Source organism: Rhinichthys klamathensis, unplaced genomic scaffold, assembly GCF_029890125.1.
Source record: "Rhinichthys klamathensis goyatoka isolate OS25496 unplaced genomic scaffold, OSU_Roscu_1.1 h1tg000188l_1, whole genome shotgun sequence".
Classification (NCBI taxonomy): domain Eukaryota; kingdom Metazoa; phylum Chordata; class Actinopteri; order Cypriniformes; family Leuciscidae; genus Rhinichthys; species Rhinichthys klamathensis.
The window spans coordinates 937,182-950,531 of record NW_026606715.1 but is presented as its reverse complement, the minus strand read 5'-3'; the positions used below and the strand labels follow the sequence as shown (position 1 = coordinate 950,531).

The 13,350-nt window shown below is 40.4% G+C and overlaps 1 protein-coding gene and 1 long non-coding RNA gene across 2 annotated transcripts in view; one reads left to right on the top strand and one right to left on the bottom strand.

The window, feature by feature from the left end:
• Positions 1 to 13,350, bottom strand: part of LOC130095211 (uncharacterized) — a 165,978-nt gene that overhangs the window by 16,782 nt on the left and 135,846 nt on the right. The gene's annotated exons all lie outside the window — the stretch shown is intronic.
• plpp4 (phospholipid phosphatase 4) overlaps positions 12,485 to 13,350 on the top strand; it is a 123,892-nt gene continuing 123,026 nt past the window's right edge. The window contains exon 1 of the mRNA XM_056261896.1: positions 12,485 to 12,865. Coding sequence (XP_056117871.1) covers positions 12,777 to 12,865 — 89 coding nt within the window. The 5' untranslated portion in view covers positions 12,485 to 12,776. The remainder of the gene's footprint in view (positions 12,866 to 13,350) is intronic.

Below are 13,350 nucleotides of genomic sequence, written 5' to 3'. Positions count from 1 at the left end.
TGCACTTTCAAAGGATGAGATATGGTAAATCCAACCTGATCTCACGACAATTGGTGTCATATACACAACTGCCATTCTACTGGGCAGTTGTGCCCAGTAGAATGGCAGTAGAAAGTGTGACTCCCAGTAGAAAGTGTGACCCAGTAGAAAGTGTGACCCAGTAGAAAGTGTGACTCCCAGTAGAAAGTGTGACTCACACACTTTATTTCCGGTTCAGCACCACAGGTCAAGTATACATGACAACGGTATTGTTTAGATTAACACGTGACATCTCCCCTTTTAACACAAACCTTCAACTTATAAAGTTTTCAGCATATCCCACCGCAAGTCTTATTTGTCGTCATTACTAAACTGGATATGCTTAACCGCAATTGCTCTCTAGCTGTACTTACAGTGGTAACGTATAGTGCATACTGCATATTATTCATCAACCTGTTTAATAAACATAATGAACCAGAATATCTCTTAGCAAAATCCTAATTGCGTGAAGACAATGTCTTTTAAATCAACAGGTGGGTATAACTGTAGCTTAACTGGCCTAAATTCACTAACTTAAATATTAATTGCAGAGCTAAAACTTGAACATATAGCTACCAACGCATGTACAATATTTAAGCTTTACTTGTACATAACATAGTCATCAAATCTCTTTGGCAAACATCTTGCTCTGACTGGGCGCTCACAGACTGACACTGGCAGCTGTGAGGATACCTTGGGGAACCCACTATTTGTAGGGGACACTTGTGTCTCCATCTGCTCTGTAGGTGTACAGTTTGGGTCTGCAATGTCCGGTATCACTTGAAGCGCTGATTTGTCAGGATCAGCAGACAGGTGAATTCTGTTGCGTCGGTAGGTGGTTCCATTTTCTGTCATGACCGTGTATGATCGAGGGGTGGTATGAGGTTGTACCTCAACTGCACGGTTCCACACCCGGCCTTGTCTGATGCGGCAGCTTTCACCAGGTTGCAGTGAAGGCAGTTCTCTCTTTCCCCGGTTATAGTAGTGTGCCATCTTTCGTTGTCTCGCCACCAACTCATCTCTACCTTGCACAGTGGCTTGAGGCATCAGTTTACGAGAGGTTACAGGCAAGATCGACTTGAGACGGCGACCCATAAGCAATTGTGCTGGAGTGACTTGGAGTCCGCTAATAGGACTGTCTCGGAGATCAAGCAGGCACTTGTAGATGTCCTTGCCATCCTCTGCTGCTTTTCTCATTAGCTGTTTTATTGTTTGCACAAACCTCTCACTCTGTCCATTAGACTGAGGATATGTAGGACTAGACGTCACCAGGTTAAAGTTCCAATCTGCGGCAAACTGGCAAAAACCTGACTGGCATATGGCATATTGTCACTCACCAGCATGTCCGGCACTCCATGCCTGGCAAAAAGAGACTTCAGCTTGTTGATGACCTCTTGTGCTGTCTTGGTTTTCAGACTCACCACTTCAGGGTACTTAGAGAAATAATCAACGACGAGTAAATGATCTGTTCCATTATAAGTAAATATGTCAGAACCCAGCTTAGCCCATGGACGGTCTGGCACTTCATGTGGCAACATTGGCTCCCGGGTGTTGCTTCTTTGAAATTTTGCACACACATTGCAACGAGCAATTGCATCTTGAATGTCCCTAGACATCCCAGGCCAATACATGATAGCTCTGGCCCTGGTTTTGCACTTCTCAATGCCTATATGAGTGTCATGTAGGGCGGAAATAATCTCCTGTCGCATAGACTCTGGGATTACTACTTTGTCTCCTACAAAAACAAGTCCATGTTCAATATATACTACATCTCTCACCTGCCAAAACTGTTGCGCTAGGGGAGGTACACTTGCCTTGTGAGACGGCCAACCTCTCTGACTCACTGCTCTTACTGCCTGGAGAGTCGGGTCACTTGCTGATGCTTGCTGGATCTTTTCAATTCTTTGGGTACTCATAGGTAGTACCTCAGTAATGCTGTGTACTCGTAGCTCTTGTGCATCCTCTATGTTGGAAGATGTAGCATCTCTGGTCTGATACGCTCGGCTTAAGGTATCCGCAATGTACATATGTTTTCCAGGGTGGTACTTCACATCGATGTTGTATTTTAACAAGCGTAACAACATTTGCTGGAGCCGTGGTGAAGCCTTGTGCAGTGGCTTCCTGGTAATCATCTCCAGCGGGCGGTGGTCGGACTGTACTGTCACTGGTCTGCCATACACGTACTGGTTGAACTTTTCAGTTGCGAAACAGATTGCGAGCAGCTCCTTTTCAATTTGGGAGTAATTTTGTTCTGATGTTGTCAGAGAACGAGATGCGTATGCAATGGGATGACTATCCTGCAGCAAACAGGCTCCAAGACCGGTTGATGATGCGTCACACTGTATCACGGTGTCTTTGGTTATGTCAAAAAACTTGAGCACTGGCTTGCTGCTGATAAGTGTTTTTAACATCTTGAGAGCTGCTTCATGCTGCGGTTCCCAAGTCCATGCTGTGTCTTTTTTGAGTAGACTACGTAGTGGCGTTGTTGTTGTGGACAGATTGGGTATGAACTGTGACAAGTAATTGATCATGCCCATGATCCTTAGAAGATGCTCTTTTGAAGTTGGGTCAGGCATGTCAGTTATGGCTGTCACTTTTGACTCGTCGGGCTTCAGACCTTCCTTGCTGATCACATGGCCCATGTACACGAGTTCAGACCTCTTGTATTTGATCTTTTCTTTGTTGAACTTACAGCCCATGGATTTAGCTCGCTGCATCACATCATGTAATGTCTTGTCATGTTGTTTCTCATCTAGTGAGGCGACAATCAAATCATCTGCTATAATATGCACGTCTGGGATGTCCCCAAAAACCATCTGGTTTCTTCGCTGTAGGACTTCGCTGGCGCTTGATATTCCGAATGGCATTCGCTGGAAGGAGTATCGCCCAAAGGGAGTATTGAATGTACACAGGTCTGCACTGGCTTCAGTGAGTGGAACTTGCCAGTATGAACTTGTCTGATCAAGCACCGTGAACATTATTTTCCCTGACATCTGGCTGATCACATCAGAGCTGGTTGGAATCATGAAGTGTTCCCTTCTAATGGCACGATTCAGATCTTTAGGGTCCAGGCATAAACGAAGTGAGCCATCTTTCTTTTCCACTACCACAAGACTGTTGACCCAGTCTGTGGGTTTTGATGTTTTACGGATGACGCAGGCAGCCTCCATATCATCAAGCTTTTCTTTAAGACGTTTATGAAGACTCAAAGGCACTCTGCGCGGCGGGTGAATTACGGGTGACACATTGGGCTTCAGCTTAATGTCATATGGTTCTGTGATTTTTCCAAGACCAGTAAACACATCAGGGTACTGTTCAATCAAATCTTCTTGAGTTAGTGATTTTTCAATGTTGTCTACTCTTTGAATGAGTCGAAGACCAGAGCATGCTTGACGACCTAAGATGGTTGGTCCATTTTCAGTAGTGAGGAAAAAGTCATAGCTTGCTTGAGCACCCTTGCGCGTCGAGCATTTTAAATTAACTTTTCCTATGTGCTCTATGTTTTGCTTTCCATATCCAGACAGTCTAGCTGAAGACTTGTAAACAGGGATGCTGCTGTATCATGTTAGCTGTCTGAACTGTGACAGTGGCATACAGTTTGTATCTGCTCCTGTATCTAGCTTCATTTTAATCTTGTCTTCATTAACAATTACCTCCTCATACCAGCAGGGGTCACTGAGATCATGTGTCATTGAGTCTATAAAGAAATGTTCAAAATCAGACTCCACTGTGTGTACAGTTGATACTCCACGACCACGACCTCTGCTACGATAGCTAGGCATTCTGGCTTGACATAGATCTGCAAAGTGGTTTAATTTCTTACAGCGACGACACTGCGGGGCAGTTGCGAGGTTGATGCGTTGTACCACATCTGCTGCATGCATTGGACAGCTGCGTTGCTTTAGCGGTAGCGCCACTCTGCGGGTGGTTACTAGCTTGTGCTGACTGCACGCGCGGTTTCCCTCGTCCTCGAAAACGTCCACGGTCTCTGCCTCGCGTGTAGGTGTTTAGAGTGTGAACTGACTTGTCCAGGGTTTGCGGCGACTTGCCTTGTATCATATCAAGCTCCCGCTTAGCGCTCACAAACGTGCGCATTCGCTGTGTCACTACTTCAAGGGACGCATTGCCGTCATCGCCCATTACTTTCATTTTCATTGCCGGATCTTTTATGGAAAAGAATAATTTGTCTCGTAGCGTGGTCTCTAAATCAGCAAACTGACAGTTACTTGCCATCGTCCTGAGGTCATTCACGAATGCTTCTAAACCCTGGCCTTCAGGTCTCTGATATGCCCAAAACTGTGCTCGCAGAGCCATTACTGGATTCCTCGTGTTGAAATACTGCTCGAATTTTCTGAGCACCGTATCAAAGTCATTACGATTTTCCGCGTCTTTATCACCTTCAGCCGGTGCCCACCTAAAGTTACTATATATATCATATCCTCTCTCTCCCAGAATCGTGAGCAAAATAGCAACCTTTTTCGCTGAAGATGCGTCACTGTTTCCCGATGCTGTGAGGAACAGTGCGAAACGTTGCTGCCACTTCTTCCACGCGGCGCTCACATTAGGACAGTCGAAATCAAACGGCTCGGGTGGCTTATAGTGTAGAACCTCCATTGGAAAACAGTCGGCCGTCGTACAATGTTCTACTCCTTGTGTATTAAATTAACGATAGCCTTACTTCTGTTCTGACACCATGTCATATACACAACTGCCATTCTACTGGGGGTGGACTCACACACTTTATTTCCGGTTCAGCACCACAGGTGAAGTATACATGACAACGGTATTGTTTAGATGAACACGTGACAATTGGTACGAATTTTACGAGGTGGCTAATTCGTACCAATTCATACGACCTCACTCGTACAAATTCGTACGATTTTTTGCTAATTCGTACATATTTTACGAGTTACCAAATTCGTATGAATTTGTACGAATGACCTACCCCTGACCCCGCCCCTAAACCTACCCATCACATGGGTTTAGACAAATCGTACGAATTCATACGAGTGAGGTCGTACAAATTAGCCACCTTTTAATCACTCGTACGAATTGGTCGTGAGATAGCGTTGGGTAAATCCGACACCATCGTTACTGTTCGTATCACTGTGTATCAAGTGCAGAGGAAAGTAGCTGAAGTTTGGTTTCTGACATGCGCTGTCAGTGGTCGACCAATCACAACAGACTGGGCCTTCTGACCAATCAGAGTAGAGTCGGCTCTCGGAAAGGAGGAGTTTAGCGATGAACCGTTTCAGACACTATGAGCTGATGCTGTTATGTACTGTATATGATGAGAAAATGTAAGGGTTTTTGACCTTAGATACATATAAACCTATTGCAGAAAAATTAGAAAACCTTCAAAATAGCATAATAGGGCACTTTAAGTAGCTAGGTTTCGCTGTTTACATGTATATATGAATGAAGAGAGAATTTCAGCCAATGAAACTGCAGCATTGTCAAGCTGACCCTTATTGCAGAGCTGTTTTAGCCTATACTACACTGATAATACATGTTCATCACAACTGTGGTGCGCCTTACACATGAGCTTATAATGAATCAATTTGGGAACATGAGGGAAATTACTTTAATATTATAAAAAAAAATGCTTTCTGTATTCACTAATCAGTACTCAGGGGTAAAACACCTATTATGCTGTTTCTCTCCTTCTCCGAGCAAGATATTCTTTTCATATCCTCTGCATATTCCCAACACAGGCTTGTATGAAACAACATCCCATGAGCCAATGCATCTTTGAATTTCACTGAAGCATTAACATTTTCTTCAAGCGTACATCTTCCCTGAGTCATATATAATATCTACTTGATTTAAAGGAATTCAGCCCAAAAAGTTCATCACGCACTCAATCCTCATGTCATTTTATCCCTGTATTATTGACAGTATTTCGTGATATGAAAATGAGATGTCAGATTGTCTGTGCTTTGGACTTTCTGTGCAAGGAAAGTGGTAGATCTCAAATGTCAGTTAAAAAATTTGCCACTATATCACCAAGACCCCATGTTACTCATGTGTCTCAAAGCTATAGCTATCACATGACTTTGGTAGACTTATTCTTTTACCTGTCTCCTGCAAAATAACCATCCACTTCCCATCTATGAAAAACAAGACTCAAAGGGATTAAACAAGACTTAAAGGGTTAGTTCACCCAAAAATGTAAACTCTGTCAGTAATTACTCTCCCTCATGTTGTTCAACCCCGTAAGACTTTCGTTCATCTTCGGGAACACAAATTAATATATTTTTGATGAAATCTGAGAGATGTCTCACTCCTCCATAGGCTTCTATTGTAATTGAAACCTGCCGGCCCAGAAAGTTAGTTAAAACATCGTTAAAATAGTCCAAGTGACTACAGTGTCTCAACCATAAGTTTATCAAGCGACGAGAATACTTTTTGTGCCCAAAAGAACACAAAAATAATGACTTTATTTAACTATTCATTTTCTTCTCTGTGGGCCTCGAGTGAGTTCACGTAGTGTAACGGCGCAGCGCTTCTGGTTGTACGCCAGAACGTAGGCTCACTATTGGCCGACGCTGGTCATGTGTGTGATGCTGGCCAATAGTGAGCCTACGTTCTGACGTAGCGCTGCGCGTTTTCTGAAGACCCAAGTTTGGTTTGAAGATGAAAAACGTACCAAGCACAATGTTCTCTCAGCATTCCTGATTTCTAACACCTGGTATTAACCCTCTGTGGACGGATTGGGCGGTACCGCCCAAAATGGCATACTTTTACAAATGTGTAATTATCTTAAAAACTATTAATGATAGAGAGGTGCGGTCTTTTTTACCGTCTTCCTCAGATTCCGCTGAAAACAGTGATACCCGGCTTGTAAATATACACACTTCCTTGTTGCGCAATACCACTATGTAAAAGGCCAATGAAATCGATGTTGTTTGGCAGATTCCGCGAACAACAACCAATTGAAAAATTGCCGATGGAGAAATATTTTTCTTACCCAATCAGAGGAAGGTTACCATGACCTTTCTAGCAAATCAGAGGACTCTGTAGCCTTGCAAGGGGTGGTACTTATTATAGTTAGGGATATGACGCAAACAGCGTTGAATGGAGAGAAGGAGAGAGAGAGCGAACGGAGGCTTACGGAGCGGATTATCAGAGATTTATATGAGAGAGAGAGAGACAGAACAATTATAATATATATATATATATATATATACATACAATTATAGCATTATTTATTGTTTTAGTACTTTTATGATGGCAAGCAGTAAACGATTTATGGTGGAACAAGCTCTGGAACAATTACTGGAGAGTGACGAGGAAAAAGCATTGCTTAGAAAATTCTAAGCATTCCTAAAAAAAACGCCTGGGACTATTTGTAAATAAAGTTACATTTTTCATTGTTCTTCTTTACACATTTTATTTAACAATTACACATGTCTGTCAAGCAAAGGCTTTGACAAATATATTTTTTGTTCAAAAACTGTTCACTATTTTTGTGTGATGTGTGATTTTCAGAAATAAATAAGAAAAATCTAATTTCCGTTTATGAAATTCTCCAGTTTATAGTACATTTTTCACTCATACTTCCTTTATAAACACATTACATGCATGCTTATGTTATCTTAGGGTCTTCTGAATCCATAGATACCAAACACATAGTGATCCATCTCATGGTTTATAAGCCCAAATGTAAAAATAGAGAAAACGGACCAAAAAGGGCTTAGTCCCCAGAGGATTAAGATCCATTTTGGTCGATCGGATCACAAGTGGACGACACTAAATACAGGTGTACACAGGGTCTAAAACTCTTTGAGCTTATCCACTTTCGACAACTTCCAGAGGTAGTTGAAAACACATCCGACCGGATTGCTGTCATATTGTAAACGCTCATGTGATCAAATGTGTTCAAACAGCCACAAAAGACCGACTTCTCTCATCTACAGACCTAATGCATAAACACTTTGTTGGCTGAAGACCCAAGTTTGTTTTGAAGATAAACGTACCAAGCACAATGTTCTCTCAGCATTCCTGATTTCTAACATACACTCACAGCGTTCGGCTGGTCTTCGGCTGTCAGAGCAGAAACTAAAGCTGATGCTCTCCGTATGTTTTTCTGTAGTCTCTGTGCACTTCATATGCAAATTACGCAAGCTTATTTTGTCCATTAGATCGAAAGATCTGAAAAATCCCATACATTTACCCACTCATAGACCCTCCCCTTGAAGAAATCAGGACAGAAGTGGTTGAAAGAAAGTGAATCGACCAAAACACATCTTAGGTGTAAACAGGGCCTTATACAGTTACAGTCACCACCCTGTGGTGGAAATCCAGCTTTTCATGTTGTTTATGTGTCTATGTGGTGTTTTTAATATGCTTTAAGACAAACCATGTGTAAGTTCATAAGTCGACAGCATTGCTGAGTGTTTTCTCCTTAAAACTGCAGTTAACCAAAGACAGTCTCAAAAACACGGTTTGAAATCGCTGGTGTTTCTGACGTCACAAACGACCTTGTAACCAATCAGATCAACGTGTGATCTCTGAGCTGAGTGAGTGAGTGGAGGCGGGGCTCATTTGCATATTCATAGAACCGCGCATACTAAATGAGGCAAGGGCGTCGAGTTACATTCAAGCTATTTTAAGGCATGAAGACATTTGTTTTTCCAGATTTTTGTTTTAAAATATGCCAAAAATTAGTTTTAAGGGATACTATTATTGACAACAGGGCGACTTTAATCCTCACTGTAGAGGAAGCGCCTGTTTTAAGTGTCTCGATCAGTACATTGGACATCCTTTGTGGATGGCTTCAAATCAGAGGCTATTTCTAGCAGTCTAAAAACAGTGAATGAATCCATCTGCGGATACAGTGTGGGTAAGAGCGAGCTAATCTGAGGTGAGTAGGTGTCTGAGTCGGAAGAAGGATGCTCAGGAACTAACGCTTGTGTGAATATCTCACATTTCACATTCATTGCTTTTCAGATGGGAATATCAGAATGTGCCATCAGGGCAGCACATAAGTGCATGGTCTATATATAAAATTCACGAATGATGAAACTGATATTATGGCTGCTACAATCAACATTTAGAAGTGTTAACAAGGTTTAGCCTTTCCAAACCAAAGGCACATCCATTCATTACAGGTCATAAAAGCGGTCGATAGCTACTTTGCTGGTCATCTAAAAGGATTTAAATGTTGATGAGAGCAAATCATTTTCAAATAAAAACATACATTAAGCCACATAAAAACACTATACAAACTCAAATGCTTGGCCAACACATCGTATTTGTGGTGTTGAATGTGCTTTCTTATGTTTCTGTGCTCTTGAGAACCTTAATATGTTTAAGTACTATTAAACCGAATGTGTTAATATTCTGACTTAATAAAGGAATATTATCAAAAGAGTACCCTATTTTCTCTTGCACGACTATGACAGTAGTTGACCGGAAGATAAAAAATGTCCATATAAAATATTTTTCAGTGAATTCAGCATTTTTCATCTTTGTTGCAATTCAAAACATGCAAAATGTACTTTGTTTAAAAAAAATCAAATGCGTTGCATTTCTAGTCACAAATTGTGATTTTCGGAACACAAAGATCACAAAATCTTTTGTAGTATTATTGCTCACATACTTGTATGTATAGGGTATGTCTCGTGCCTTACGATGAATAACTAGCTGTCCCACACAACATGTCTATTTTTTGTATCACTAACCTAAACTAAAGCCAAGAAAGAAATAATGTGATGGACATTGCAAGATATTAAAGAGTTAGTTCACCCAAAAATGAAAATGATGTCAAGACACACGTCAGCGGCGGCACTGAACGCGGATCCACAACAGAACCGGAAGACAATACAATGCTGAATAAAGGCCTAGTTTTTGTTATTTTTGGACCAAAATGTATTTTCGATGCTTCAACACATTCTAACTAACCCACTGATGTCACATGGACTACTTTGATGATGTCTTTATTTCCTTTCTGGACAAGGACAGTATACCGTACACACATTTACAATGGAGGGACAGAAAGCTCTCGGACTAAATCTAAAATATCTTAAACTGTGTCCCGAAGATGAACGGAGGTCTTACGGGCTTGGAGCGACACGAGGGAGAGTCATTAATTACATCATTTTCATTTTTGGGTGAACTAACCCTTTAAAGAAGGGATCTCTGGTTAACCTACTCGTTTAAGATCTGTGCTGCTAAACACAAAAATTCACAAAACACAGTCACAAAAACAGTGTAAACCAGAAATCGTATTGTTAGTGGCCACACAAATCTATTCTATTAGCAATGTTCATGGAAGTGTTTCCAAATAACAACAATCTACCTTGAAATAGAAAATTACTGTTTCTTCTTTGTACAATCACTATCTATCTTGTAGCCATTCTTTGAGGTTTTTTTTCTTGTACTTTCATTTGTTATGTAGCAAGTGTTGACCCGTTCCTTATTAGCGAGGCTCTGAAAAACAGGCAGATAACGAGAGATTGCACATTAAATCTGAAAGGAGACAGCAAATGGAGAGTGAAATGTGAGAATCTGAGGAAGTATAAAGCAGCTGAAGTGACATTAACCATCACCAATTAAAAATGAGGAGGACATGAAATTATGCACGAAGCTGATAAATGATCACATTTTAACATGTATTTTACAAGCACTGAAAATCGTTTGATGCAATCTTTGCTATAAAACGTCGCTGAGAAGTTGGGTGTATTTTGTGGCGAAACAGGAAGGAGACAGCCAGTCTTGCCTAAAATATTCATGAGGTTTTGTGAAGTGGGAACAAAGCTGTGCTGTTGCCTGCAGGTTTAAATCTCAGATCTGCTGGGCTTTTAGATCATTGTCTCCACGCAGTAGTTCCTGTACTTTCTTCTCTCACTAATCGGCAACATGAAGTAATGGACAGGGATGTGCCGCCTCATGCATCTGTTACAGTTAGCAAACAACATTGATTCAAAACTGTATAAATATATATATTGTTTAATTCCCTGTGTTAATTTCCTCTTTCCATTGGTTTGCATGGTTTTTGATTTCTTATTTCGTGTTGAGGTCTTTGTTATCCCTTGTCTATTTGTTTCGAGTGTTTAATTGTTGGTTCTTGTCTTGATGTTGTGTTACCGTTACGTGTTGCATTTTTAATTTGTGTGGATTTCATCTTCTAGTTATCTGTAATTACACCAGAGTTTTTAGTTACTTTAAATAAAGTCATGAAATATATCCACACCACAAGTTCTATCCAAAATAATTACAGTAAATTTAGTACATGTTGTTATTACACTGTAGTTATGTAATTTAAACATTGAAACGTTATTTTTTTTGCAGTTTTCACGGCACTAAAATGGTGCACATGGTGGTAAATCACAAAGTATATTTTGAAGTAGTGTACCTTGCAGAACACTGTAAATGCCATAAGCATGACATGGAAATCCTTTCTATTTGATTTATGTTACATCACACTGTACCGTAGTACTGTCACGGGTTGTGTGGTAATAACAAACGCACGGCGAAGAAGATGAAGAACAACAGTCAACACAACGCAAACATTGACGAGACCCGACAATGAAACTTAATTAACACAACGACAATATCAAATGAACAGCTATGACAACAAATGAACTAAAGAACGGTAAAAACACAAACAAAAAACAAGTACTAGCATATTACCATTAAAATAAAGTATAACCTATTAGGTTACACTTTATTTTAAGGTGTCATTGTTACAGTGCAATTATATTTTTAAGAACTGAGTAATATTATTTAACAACTTTACTGTACTTACTAGGGTTAGGGTAAGATTGGGATTTGGTTGAGGGTTAGCAGCATGTAATTATGCATAATTTACTGTTATTACTATGGTAAGTACATGTAACGTATGTAACAAGGACACTGTAAAATAAAGTGTTACCTCAACATGGTTATTTGTACTTGTGAACATGTGCAGTATAGCCTATAGTGAACAATATAATGGCTTGCATAGTCTAATTATATGTTTAGTCTAACCAGGATATTTTTACTGATTAACATTAAGAGTTGTGCTCTTTTTGTGTGTGTGTATAAGTATGCAAGCATATTTCAATGCATAATTAGATGCAATATAGCTACATTAGCCCTAAATACAGAGCAATATTATGTGTAAGTAGTATGAAAGGAAGAAGAGGGAGCATTGAAAATTAATTTCAGAACATGTCTAATCATGATGAATATGGTAATCATTGCTAGCTATCACCATCTGTAACCGTCAATATACAGTCTGGAGTCTGGAGACTCAAACACAAAATAGCCTATTTAAAGATACAAAGCAGTGAAATGATTGTGCATATACAACTGTTTTATACCAAAAACTCATTACCTGGCCGTACTGCAAACGTAACGCAAATTTCAAGACGAGAGAGAGAGAGAGAGAGAGAAAGAGAGAGAGAGAGAGAGAGAGAGAGAGAGAGAGAGAGAGAGAGAGACTTGATCCTCCTCCTCATCATCACCTGGCTCGGATGTTTATCTTCCTCGGTCCTCCTTCACTCAGCGCACTACAGGATTCAGACTACAGCAGCTTCACAAGAAACTGAACTCGATACTGTACTGTACACACACACACACACACTGCAACTGAAGAGCAACAAGGCATTTCAGCAGCAGCGGGTGTTTTCCACATGAACACTAAACGGCAGACAGCCGGTGCCGGACGCCAAAGTGTGTCGCGTGTTTAGGACAACTGTGGACTACCGGCGACTTCTCTGGTTTCTGCCTTTGGTTTCTTTCAGTCATAAATCGATTGTGTGAAGAAGAATATGAAGATGTCTCCCCCAGACCGGAGGAAATACGCGCGTGAGCTGGCGCTGGAGATCGCCGTCAGACTCCTGCTCTTCGGAGTTTTCGTGTAAGTACACACACACACACACTATACCTGCATTTGGCTCAATATGTTAAAGATAGTACATGACGCGCTAGTTTACACATGACTTAACTAACCAAGACAACCTTCCAATATTTGGAAATACACATTAAAAATTAAACACAGCAGCATATCACGGTAGAAGACGGATAGGGTGTTTAATCAACATCATCCTTTCCCAGGTTTAAAGTTTTGATAGGTTATCAAATGTATTTTAAATAAACCATTATGGCTACTATAATGCTTTTTTTTTTTTATTGTTAATGCATTATAATGTTGTTCTTGTAAATACTCACACACAGTTATAGCCTTAATATTTTGGCTGTTCATAATTAGGCTATAATATTCTTACCCATGAATGGGTTAAGTGTTATTGGCTAAGTGAAGTTACAATTATTTGTAATAAAAAAAAACATACAATTGATAAGATATTTAATGCATTATAATGACTGTAGCCTTCAAGTGTTACC